General features: G+C 43.5%; 1 protein-coding gene across 8 annotated transcripts in view; it reads right to left on the bottom strand.

Annotated features, from left to right (window-relative positions):
- The window catches only part of IMMP2L (inner mitochondrial membrane peptidase subunit 2), a 906,113-nt gene that overhangs the window by 739,890 nt on the left and 153,354 nt on the right, over nucleotides 1–12,869 (bottom strand). Inside the window, exon 4 of one of the 8 annotated variants that reach the window (XM_075209031.1) lies at nucleotides 10,108–10,262. The exons of 6 other annotated variants lie outside the window; for them this stretch is intronic. In XM_075209031.1, coding sequence (XP_075065132.1) covers nucleotides 10,127–10,262 — 136 coding nt within the window. In that variant the 3' untranslated portion in view covers nucleotides 10,108–10,126. Of the gene's footprint in view, nucleotides 1–10,107; nucleotides 10,263–12,869 lie in introns of those variants that run through there. One more of the 8 variants, XM_075209027.1, reaches the window with a different exon arrangement.

Genomic DNA, 12,869 nt, shown 5'->3' with positions numbered 1-12,869 from the left:
CCTTTTGTAATAAATATGTGCCACTTCATGATGGGGGCTGAAGCGGAGGCAGAATAAGGCATATCGATCGTCTCCATCTCAAAACCATGCTGAATTTTAGAGATGATTCTAGTTAGCGTAGGAGTGGCAACCTTCTAGTTTTGGGCTATCGCTGCTCTGGTTGCTAACAGGATATGGCCCAGAAGATATCTGTCATGTTTAGAAACAGAGGAGGGATATAAATGAAGTAGTGCCAGGCCTGGATTCATGTCGATAGGACCAACCATAACAGAGGAACAAAAATCAAAGACCTCTCACCAGAGAGGATGTATGATAGGGCATGCCCAAAAAACATGAAATATATCAGCTGTTTGGTCGTATTTGACATCAGCATAATTTTGTCTGTAAGGGCCATATAACATAGAGCCTGGCCGGGATGAGGTATAATCTGTTAACCAATTTAACGTGCATCTCTGTGTGATTGATGCACTTAGATATGTGAGGTGTAGTAGAGTAAATTGGTGTTACCCACTGTTGGAGAGAAATATTAAGCTGTAGATCCAATTCCCATTTAGTTTGGGATGGGGACTTCGTGGGGACTGTGAGAGACTGAAGGTATTAATACCAAAAGTTTATACCTCCCCTGTTAGGGCTATTCATCAGTCTGTCAACCACGGGGGAGGGAGGTAGAGCTAGAGAGTGAGGGGTCTTGGAGGCCGAGCTTATCCAGTGGCGAATTTGAGCGTATTTAAAAAAAATCTCTGGCAGGGATATTAAAACGCTCCTGAATAAGAAAGAAGGGGAGGAAAAGGTCCTGAGCATATAGATTTTTAAGTGAAGACACAACCCTAGAGTACCAGGGGGTGAGGTTAATATCTGGGATGAGTTTAGAGAGGGCCTGAAGGGAGATGTTACGAGGTAATAATCCCTTAGATTGTATGCTCCTTTGAGCAGGGTCATCTCTCCTCCTGTCTCCACCACTTTTAACTCTGCTCTCCAGCTATCAGCCCTCCTCCTCAAGGAACCTCTTCCCCCCCATTCCCTCTCGCTCCCTCCTCTCCCTCTGGGAGTTTCCCTGTCACCTGTGCCCTGTCTTCTGGGCTCCGTCGTATGCGGACTCTCCCCTCCCCCTACCCTAGCGTTGAGCTCATTGAGTTACTGTGATTGTTTACTGTACTGTGCTGTCTCACCTTGTATTGTAATTTTGTTTGTCCCTGTACGGCGCCACAGACGACTAGTGGCACCCTATAAATAAAAATTAATAATAATAATAATAATAGTTCAGGATGACGGTTCATTAATCTGTCCCAGATCAGCAGAGCATCCGAGATGGAGAGGAGATGACAGGGGGAAGAGGGGTGAGCGGTTTTAGGGGTCCACAACAAATCTACTAGGGGAAAGGTTGAGTAGGAGCCCCATTCTATGGCTTAGCATTAAGAGGGAGAAACCAATCTCTAAGGCAAGTTAAAATGAAGCCTCTTGGCATAGAACCAGGTGGGGAAGTGCCAAACCCCCCTGTTCCTTGGGGAGAGTCTCATACATTACTAAAAATCCTTGCTGTTGGATCCTGTTGGATCCTGGTATAATGCAAATATTGAGTGGAGAATATTACCTTGGAAACCAAATTTGACTAAGACCTCCCGCAAATTAAGCCAGCAGAGCCTATCAAAGGCTTTCTCCGTGTCTAAGGAGAGCAGTACCAGTTCGTCTGGGTTAGACTGTATAAGGTCCAGCACATTCAAGAAATGTCTAGTGTTACCAGATGTGTAACGGCCAGGAACAAAACCTACCTGGTCCTGGTGGATAAGGTGAGGAAGGAAAGGGTTTAGTTGAGTAGGGAGGAGTTTGGCAAATATCTTCAAGTCAGAATTCAATAGGGCTATGGGCCTATAATTTTTGCACTCTGAGGGGTCTTTACCCGGTTTCGGGATCGTGATGGTCTGGGCTTCCAGCATTTCAGCAGGGAAGCTGCCTCCCTCCATCACACTATTATATTGAGAGGTGAACAAGTGTTTCCTGGAAGGTGGAATAAAAGGTATTAGTGAATCCGTCCGGACCAGGGGGCTTATCTTTCGGAAGACTCTTTATGACTGCTTATACTTCTTAATGAGATAAAGGGAGGTTAAGAGATGTCAGGCTATCATTATCTAAGATGGGAATATTTAAATGGGCCAAAAAAGCAGAAATCAAGTCGGGGGTAGATTGGGGAGTGCTGCTATCATGTCTCAGGTTATATAGTTTAATGTAGTAATCAACAAAGAGAGTTGCAATCTCAGTGGGGTTATGGGATTTAATACCTCGAGAGTCGTAGAGGGCTTTAATTCTATTGCGAGCCTGTTTCCCTGTTACTTACATTCCAACAACCCCTACTTGCCCTATTCCCTAGAACATAGAATTGTTGAGGCAATTTAGTTAAGGCAGTATTCATGCAGGAAACAAAAAGGGTGTTTAGTTGTTTCCTTACATTGTTCAATTCTTTCTGTAGAAATTTAGAGTGATGTGACTGGTTTTCAGCCTCTAGGGTAGCTAGTTGAGACTGAAGTTTTTTTTTGAAGGTTAAGATATTGTTTTTTCATGCGGGCGCCTATTTGTATAGATTTACCCCTGAAAACTGCTTTAAAGGCACACCAATGTGTAGCCAAGGACGTATCTTCCGGACTATTAGTTTGGGAGTAGAGCGATAGAGCCTCCGAAACAACAGTTCTCGGTTCAAGGAAGGAGAGAAGGTATAAAGGCATTCTCTAAGGCCTAGGGGGAAACCTAGTTTGGTGAAGGTCACAGGACCATTTAACAGGGGCATGGTCAGACCATGTAATTAGCAAAATTTTTACCAAACAGTTTTGTTGTAAGGTCCACTTATCAGTCAGAATCATGTCCATCCTGGAATAAGAATTATGGACAGCTGAGTGGTAAGTGCATTGCCTGACCGTGGTGAAAAAACCTGCCATATGTCATAGAGGTCATATTCCGCCAGTAATTTGCGGAACGCTAATGAGGGTCCCAAGTTCGTCCGTGTGCTACTTGAGGTCGAGGCTTGTGGTTTATCTAATTTAGGATCAAGAGTTAGATTAAAATCTCCAATTATAACCAAATGGCCCTGTTGGATTCTGGACATCCCTTCACATATCGATTTTAGGAAGGGGATCTGGCGGGTGTTAGGGGCATATAATGAGACAATAGTTTTTTTCTCATTCAGTAGCTCCACAAGAATCAAGTAACGGCCAGCTTTATCTTCTATCTAAAGAAGTGCTAAGTAAAATGGAGACCCCATTTCTCTTGAAATGGCAACTGGCAGAGTAAACTGTGGAGAGTCTAGAGTCACAAAACTTGGGGGGAAGTGGCAAAAAAAAATGGGTTTCCTGTAGAACTACTACACCTGCTCTGCATTTGTGAAATATTGGGAGTGCTAGCCTGCGCTTGTTAGGAGAAATCAGACCCCTAATATTCAGAGAGGAAAATGTAACCACAGATTCAGTATAACACAGAGAGGGCTATGAAAGTACCATTGGAGGAGGGAAGGGGTGAAAGGAGGGGAGATAAAGAAAAACAAGGGGGAACAAACAAAACTAGGCCGAGGAATAGGGCTAGAGCATTTGCCACAGAAGAGAATTAGTGGCAAAATGGGTAACATGTGGGCGGTGGAGGAGGCATTAAGCCCCACCCATGTGACGAGTTAACATTGAACATATATAATAATGTAATAATGTCAATGAAGAGAAGCAATATATAACCTAACATACATAAACATTCCCATTTCAACATATACAAGAGGAACTTTTGGAGCAAAAAGGGAAAGGAAAAAAATCCTATACTATTGCATAGAAACAGCAACTAAAACGTTATAACAAAACAAATGGCCCTTCAAAAATCACAGGCCCACTTAGAAGCCTACAGTTCGACCAGCCCACTGGGGAGGGGGGGGGTCAACCAGCATCCCCATCACCCTGCAGAAGGGACGAAGCAGGTAATGCCAGGAATCTGGACCATATCAAGAGTATACAAAAATATTGAATATATTGTCAGTCCAACAGACCCCAGAAACATGGTTAAATAAACACAGGTATACCAAACTGGTTCAAGACAGGAACATGAGTAGTCCCGGGGAGAGATATGATAGTTACTAGTCTGTTGAGACTTGAGTCCATTCTGAAGAAAGAGGTGAGTGTCGTGTTTCAGGAACCGCAGGAGGGGACATCTTCCATTCAGCAAGACGTTTCAGACCAGATTCTATTGAGGACACAACGTAGGTGGAACCTTCTCAATGAACCAAAACTTGACTGGAAAACCCGAATGATAAGGAACATCATGAGCTCGTAGAACAGCTGTAATCTGTTGAAAAGATAGTCTTTTATTGATGGTTGTCAGGGAGAGACCCTGGAACAACTGAAGATCGCCTAAATGATCAGAATTGTCAGGGTTCCGGATAGCCTGAAGGATAGCTTCCTTGATGGGAAAGAAGTGAACTCATAGAAGAGTGTCTCTGGACTGGTTGCCTGATGCTGATCGTGTGCGAGGTAGCCTAAGAATGCGATCGAATAGAAGATCTTTGTCATCAGCTGAAGGTAATAATTTTCTAAATAGTGATGTGGCAAAGCACTCCAGATTCGGGGCCAAGACCATTTCCAGGATGCCCCTTATCTTGATGTTATTCCTGCAGGAGCGGCCCTCTAGATCTGCCACTTTATCTTTGAGGAAAGAGACCTTGCTTCGTAGATGATCACTGAAGGTAAGAAGGTCATTATGAGAAGCAATCACTTCATCTTAGACTCCAGATGATCTGTTCGGGGCTAATGTCGCAATGTCTGCTTTCAAGTTGCCAATCAATGCCTGAAGATCATTAGACAGATCTGTTCTGAGTGTAGAGTGCAGACTGTAAGTGGGGTATCCAGATCCGGGTCAGAACTCATGGCAGGAGGAGGAGAGGATATTGGAGAAGCAACAGCCTCAGAAGCTGATGCAGGTTGAGAGCGGTCCTTGCCAAAAGGAGAGGCCTCCGATCTAGGGGGAGCTTTAGGTAGGAAACAGATCTGAGGCGTAAGAGAATTAGGTTTGTTCTTCTTAGGTGGCATAATGGGCTACAGGACTCCATTGGTAGGTGAGAGGAACAGAAAACGGATCAGGCGCTATGACTATAGAGACGGAGGTGGTCACATGGTTGGGGAGAACAGCGCTAGAGATCAAGCATATTGCATCTTGCTGTAGAAGCTCCCTTCCAGGTATATATCTGATTTCGCTAGAAGCAATAACGATGAATTGTTATTGAGATGGAAAATGAATAGCTAACTGCTTGCTAGAAGAAAATTTCAACATCTTGATATTGGGTGCAGGCTGTGAATCTGTAGAATAGCAGCTGTAATATTGTAATACGACCATCAAGTGGCAACAAAGACTCAGTATTTATCAGCACAATATGTGCAGAATAGAAATCGGATCAGGCCACAGAACCTACAGCAAGACGTCTCAGGCACAGAGCACCGTAATTTTGTCAGCACAAAACCAGACCGCTCTGGGCACCGGGGGACTGGCCGTATGAGTACAGAATTTCTTCTGTGCAGCCTGAGGGAGAGCAATAGATAAAGATAACTGCTGGCCCCTCCACTGACCTGAAACAGCACGGTGAGGCTGGAGAGGTCCGCTGCATCAACGCAGGTAAGCCACGCCCCCACCGGAAGTGCCTCGATGGAGTCACGCAGGCACCTGATACCGAGGCCCTAGACCGGAAATAGGCCTCACACTCCCAATCACCGCCAGAGCAACCAGGCACCAGACCGCAGCAACGGAGGAGGCCCACCAAGTCCGTCGCTCTGTCCCTCAACGTAAGTCCCAGGAGCAGGGAGCAGTATAGGCAGCAACCGGGTCAGAAGGAGGGTGGACTGCGTGGCAGGCTGGTTTGGTCGGGTCACACAGCGGGCAGCCAGGAGGAGGGTAAAGCAGTCGGGCTCCTGGTAATGGTCCACAGGGTGGGTCGTGAATGTGGTCTGAGCGGCGGATGCAGGTGACTGATGCCGCACCAGGAAGGCCGGTTCCACCCAGACTCGCTTATTGTATTGCCAGGTGACACAGCGGCAATCACAGATGCTGGACTCCTTCCCAGATGTAGTAAGGGTAAGCAGGAGTGAACAATGTTGTCAAAATCCCAGAGCTTAAGCCCAAATTTAGGGAGAATAAACAGAGCTCCAGTGATATGCGACCATGCAGAATGGCGCCTAAACCATGCCCCTCGATGTTGGTACAGTTTTGTTGATGACCTTGTACATTAGCAGACGTATTTTATATTGGATTTATTGAAAAACAGGCAACTCATGTAGAGGAAGAACTATTTGCAAAATACCTGCAGCGTGCAAAAGAGATTGTAAGAGTGAGTCTCTGATTCGGGAAGACCAGTAATGAAGGAATTTTAGTCAATGCGGGAAATGATGAGTGCATGAATTAAAGTTTTTGCAGTGTCTTGTGTGAGATATGTGCACATTCTGTAAATGGCTTTTAGATTTATGCAACATGATATTAATATAGAGTCGATGTGGAGAACAAAGGATAGTTCTCAACAAGGACCACACCTAGGCAGTGAGCTTACGAGGTGGGATTTATGGTCATTTTGTCAACAAATGTCAGGTAGGTACCTTCTGTTGGCAGGTGGGAATATTATTAACTAATGTTAAAAGATTGAGTTTGAGTTGGCAAGAGGACAAGATGAAATGGCGTGAAGACATTCAGCCAGTCAGGACAAGTCAGATGATGAGAGATCAAGAGAGGATAGATAAATTTGGGTATCGTCTGCATAGAGACACTAAAATCCAAAGGAGCTTATTAGGTTTCCAAGAAAAGAGGTAAAGATAGAGAACAGAAGAGACCTAGTACTGTGCCTTGTGGTACTCAAACTAATAAAGGAAGCGGAGCAGAGGTGGATTCATATAAATTAACAATGAAAGAGCAATTTGATAAGTAGGATAAGAACCAGGATAGGACAGGGTCTTGAAGACCTAGGGATTGTAGCATTTGTTTGAGTAGACAGTGGTTAACAGTGTCAAATGCAGCAGAAAGAATTGAGAGATTCAATCGATTTAAGAGAGAGAAAGGGCCTTTAGTTTTAGCAGTGACAACCCTAGTCAACGAGGTAGTCTCTGTTGAGTGTTGACAGCCAAAGTCTGACTGAAGTGGATCGAATAGGTTGTATGCAGAAATAAAGCATGTGTAGACAATTCTGTCAAAAAGCTTGGCGGGGCATGGGAGCTGAGAGATATGGCGGTATTTTAAGAGAAAGTTTGGGTTAGAATTTTGTTTTTTCAGAACAGCCATAATCACTGCATGCATTTACAATGATGAGAAGATACCAGTAGAGAGAGAGATTACAGGTATTAGTTAGAGATGGAATGAGCACAGGAGATGGGGATCTACCGATTTGTGAGGGGATAGGATCAAGAGGACAGGAGGTAGAGTAGGAAGATAAGAGGAAAGTAGATACTTCATCTTCATTTGTGAGATCAAATGAAGAGAGCGTGTCAGAGGGTGCTGAGGGTGAAATTGAGCTGATTGTATGTCAAGGAAGATGATACCAGTTTTAGTCTGACCTTATCAATCTTGTCCTTGAAGTAGGAAGCAAGATCCTGAGCACTGATAGAGGGTTTCAGGTGGGAGAATTCAGAAGAGATTTCAATGTGTTAAAATGGCAATTGGGGTTAGAAGCCAGAGCAGACAGGAGAGATTGGAAGTAAATTTGTTTAGCAGTGTGGAGAAGAATTTGGATAGGAGCGGCAGATCGCAGCATATCTGAGGAAATCATTAGAGGTGCGAGATTTACCTCAGTGGCATATAGATAAGCACATTGCATTTAGATTAGAGATGCTCACTGACCCCCGTGTTTTGGTTTTGTATCTGGATTACCGTTGTGTTTTGGTTTTGCAAAACCGCCAATGCGTGTTTTGGTTTTGGCTTTGTTTTGCTATTTTGTTGGAACATCAATTTTTTTGGGCATAAAGTAACCAAATTTAGTGCTCCACCTGTTTCTTGGATAAGTAAGGTAATTCTAAAGATAATAAATTAGGAAGAAAACAGTTTAATCCCTGGTAGGCCGTCCTTAATTCTGCACACGAACCTGATTGTTTTCCTCTCAATCTTAGCCTACTGGCAATGCAGCCATCGTCTTTGGGTGTATATTACACCCTACACTTCTAGTTAAATATCTAAAGAAATGGACAAAGGCAGTTTGGTATCTGTCTGTATCAGATCCCCTCTCCACTAGGAGTAAAATAGAAAACTATTCATCCGTTATATAATCTAGAATATAAATAGAAATTGAGAAAGGCAATTTGGTATCTGTCTGCATCATAATCAGCAACATCATCATTAGCGCCCTCGTCGCCTACACAAATCTCCCCCTCATCCTCTTCTATTTCCAAAGTGGCATCCTCAATTTGTGTATTACCGGCTACACTCGGGCTGTTCAGGCACACATCAGCAGAACTGCTGAAAGGGTCCCTCTTTATGGGTATAATAACAGAATGCTCACGATTACACATCCCACTGTTGGATGGACTCTCCACAGGGATTGGTGTCATTTCTGATTCAGAGCAAACATTATCCTCTAATGCCTTACTGTTATCTTGCAGCTCAGCTTTGACGCGTAACAGTAGTTGTGCACCACTTGTAGGCTCGGTAACATTTTTGGATCTGCCACTAATAGACAAAGGTGAAGGCCTCATTCTCTATTTGCCACTGCGTGTATAGAATGGCATGTTGGCAATTTTTTTTTTATCGGCACTTAACTTTTCCTCAGTTACACTTCTTTGCGCTTCAACACGGTTAATTTTTTTTTGGTGTGTGTTTTTTTGACTGATTTCAAAAGACTGTGTAGTTTGACATTGCCTTTCCCAGATGATGTACTGGGAACACTACCATCAGGACTGGTGACAGAACCTGGTTGCTGATTCTGCTCATATGTGGACTGCTTAGAATCTATTATGAGCCCAACGCACTTGTAGTGCTACAAATTGTTTTGTATACTGCTGACAAATATGACTTTTGACAGCCAGAAATATTAATGCAAAAGAATTGGGGACACCCCAAAAGCACTTGGGGGTGCTAAATATTATATTTTAAGTCTGCTGACAAATATGACTTTTGACAGCCAGAAATATTAATGCAAAAGAATGGGGGACACCCCAAAAGCACTTGGGAGTGCTAAATATTACATTTTAAGTCTGCTGACAGATCGTACTTTTGACAGCCAGAAATATCAATGCAAAAGAATGGGGGACACCCCAAAAGCACTTGGGAGTGCCAAATAATAAAAACAAAGACTCCTCTATCCTCCTCTCTTCTCTATCAATTGTTATCAGAATTGGAATCAGAATTGTATTGTCTGTCCCTGCTCTAATCAGCCTGTGACTACACCCTGCTCTCTCCCTCTGTCAAATGGCCATGGATTGCTGTGGAGGCAGGTATTTATAATTTTCAAGTATCGCGAGAACTGAGCCCCGACTCGGCTCGGTACTCGGTTAGGCAAAGTTCGGGCGAGTTCGGTTCTCGGGGAACCGAGCCCGCCCATCTCTAATTTAGATACGCACATTTATTGCACCATATTACACCTATGTATTATGGCGGATAAGGCCAAAGCCTACTTTCCCAAATTAAAACCATAGCTTAAATAGAGTAAAGGATGCAGTAAAGCAAAGGCCAAGGAAAAAGTATATGGATGGATGGATCCGGTGTCAGTTCCAGTTATTTTGTTCAGAACACTATACTTGCACGTGCATATATTTTACACAATGAATGGGTTAAATAAAATAGGTTCCAAATGACAGCAGTTATCATAAGATTAATAACAATTCAAAGATTTGGAAGAACCTTCCTATAATGAACTAGTCAAATGGACTAACTACAGTATGAATTACTATACAGATGTTAAAGAAAAATGTCATCCAAAAATAAAAATGCATTTTTTCCCCTTTTATATGAGAGTTACCCCAATCCAGCAAGTTAACTCCCAGCCCCCAAAAAATGTTCTTCGTTAACTTCACCCAAAATTACAATTTCGTTTTGGGAGTAGTTATACTTTGAACTTTATCTTCTGTTTTCTCAGTAGATAAAATCTTATCCTGGCATATGCTATGTACTTATTTTTTTACTTACATGTACAGTTCAATGGGGTCTATTCTGTAAACAGAAGCGTCTGACTATTATTTACCAACATCAGGCAGTAGCTTATCAGAGCCAGACTTATGTAGAAAACAGCATGCAATTCCCTCATCTGATGTAGAGTTTTCCTGAAGATAGAGTTAGATGCACTGTTAAAAAAAAAAATGAGGATTCATTTGCATCTATAGAAAAAAATATATCCTTTAGTTTTTTTTAAGTTAAAAAATAAAAAGTCCATAAAGGTGGATTTACACTTTAAATTTCATCTCACTACAAAACTTTCACTGGGAGGCAAACATTGGGAGACTGCAGCTCTAATGAGGGTAGAATGTAATCTAGCCCATTAGAACCAGCTGCGGTGTTAATTAAAGTGGTAATACACTAGTTAGCTCTGTATCCTTTTTCCATATATCCATTATGGTGGGAGTGGAGTCTCCATTGATGTCCATACTGGAGAAAAGTGCGAGTTCATGCTGATATACAACAGAAGTAATCAAGATTAATCTTGTAAGCACAAAAGTTGAAAGAAAAAGCTGTATACTCATGACACGAGGTTGAAGAGTGTTCTCATTTCTTCACTGTCTTCTAGGGAATTTTGTTGCCTATCGCTGGTGGTGAAGGATACTAATTTGTAATAACATACTGCACTACATTAGTCTCCTTTGACTTTTATTTTTACATGTATCTATATTGGATGTGTCTATAACCATAAGAAAAACTCATCCTGTTTATGTGGATATCCATGAGCGCTTCTGTACGTATAATCCTGCATACAATTTGGTTTCATGTACAAATTATTCCATCAGAACTGTACATTCCCCCCCCTCAGGCTTTGTATGATAACAGTGGATTGTAGGACCACTGGCTTTGCTCAACTCTTTTATGTAGAGAGAACATTTTTCCATTCATAAATGAGCACAAATGAGTTTTGATTACTCCAGCAAATTAAAGTTGATCAACTTATATGTGTTTTACATTAATTCCAAATTAATAATTTGCAGGTCTTCAACACTTTATTTTCTATTGACTTCTGGTTAAAAAAAAACAGTACTCACTAGTTTCCAAACAGCATGAACAGTTAATGGTTTATAAAATGTTTACACTGTTTTAAGGAGCCTTATGCCTAATATTATTATTATTTATTTATAAGGCGCCACAAGGTTTCCGCAGCGCCGAACACAGTACAAATAATGGACAGTACAGGGAATAACAGTACAGAACAAAAAAAGAGTAATACCAAGACTTCAGATGCTCCAGGAAAAGCAAAAATATTGAGGTTGGAGCAGAAGAGAAGGTAGAGAGACAGGAGGGAGAAGGGCCCTGCTCATAAGAGCTTACATCCTAAAGGGAGGGCAAGCAGACAATCGGCACAGAGGGTTTCAGAGGAGGGGAGCAAGCGCACCCTTTTCAAAGGAGGTGCCAGGAGATGAGAGCGAGCAAGGAAAGAGGGTTAAGTGGAGGGCTGGTAAGATTTGAGGAAGAGATGAGTTTTGAGTGCCTGTTTGAAGGAGCACAAGTTAGGGGATAGACGGATGGAGCGAGGGAGGTCATTCCAGTGCAAGGGGCCAGCTCGGGAGAAGTCTTGAATTCTGAAGTGGGATGAGGTTATTAGAGTGGAGGAGAGGCGACGGTCATTTGCCAAACGCAGGGACCGGTCGGGAGTGTGGATGGAGAGAAGATTGGAGATATAGGGGGCAGTAGACTGGGAGAGGGCCTTGTAGGTGAGGGTAAGAAGTTTGAAAAGGATTCGATAGGGGAAGGGGAGCCAATGAAGGGCAAGGCAGAGAGGGGAGGCAGAAGAGGAGCGGCGAGAAAGGAAGATAAGCCTCACCGCCGCATTGAGTATAGAACAAAGGGGGCAAGGCGAGAGCGGGGGAGGACGGTGAGGAGAAGATTACAGTAGACCAGCCGGGAAATGATGAGCACGTGGATAATAGTTTTGGTAGCTTCATTAGATAGGAAGGGTCGGATGCGAGCAATGTTGCGAAGTTGAAAGCGATAGGATTGGGCAAGAGATTGGATGTGTGGGGTAAAAGAGAGGGAGGAGTCGAGGGTGACGCCCAGGCAGCGTAGTTGGGGGATGAAGGAGATGGTGGAGTTGTTAACAGTGATGTAGAGATCCAGATGGGATAAGGACTTAGATGGAGGGAAAACAATGAGTTCAGTTTTTTCAATGTTGATTTTGAGAAAGCGAGAGGACATGCAAGAGGAGATGGCAGAGAGGCAGTCAGATACACGAGAGAGGAGGGGAGGGGAAAGTTTAGGAGAAGAGATGTAAAGTTGAATATCATCGGCGTATAGGTGATACTGAAGGCCGAATGAGGTGATGAGAGCACCGAGGGAGGAAGTATAGAGTGAGGGACTCCTACAGGGAGGGCAGAGGGGGGGGGAATGAACCGGACATAGATACAGAGAAAGAGCGGTTGGCGAGATAAGAGGTGAACCATGTAAGGACAGAGCCAGAGAGACCGAGAGAGTGAAGTGTCTGCAAGAGAAGGGGGTGGTCCACGGTGTCAAAGGCTGCGGATAGGTCCAGGAGGATGAGCAGGGAGAAGTGACCCCTGGATTTAGCAGAGAGGAGATCATTAGTTACATTGGTCAGGGCAGTTTCAGTCGAGTGGAGGGGGCGGAAGCCAGATTGGAGAGGGTCAAGAGGAGAATTGTTGGAGAGGTGACAGGTGAGGCGGTTGCAAACAATTTGCTCGAGAAGTTTAGAGGCGTTGGGGAGAAGAGAAATGGGGCAGTAGTTGGCAAGT

Source organism: Mixophyes fleayi, chromosome 4 (assembly GCF_038048845.1).
Source record: "Mixophyes fleayi isolate aMixFle1 chromosome 4, aMixFle1.hap1, whole genome shotgun sequence".
Taxonomy (NCBI): domain Eukaryota; kingdom Metazoa; phylum Chordata; class Amphibia; order Anura; family Limnodynastidae; genus Mixophyes; species Mixophyes fleayi.
This window is presented reverse-complemented; position numbering and strand designations above follow the sequence as displayed.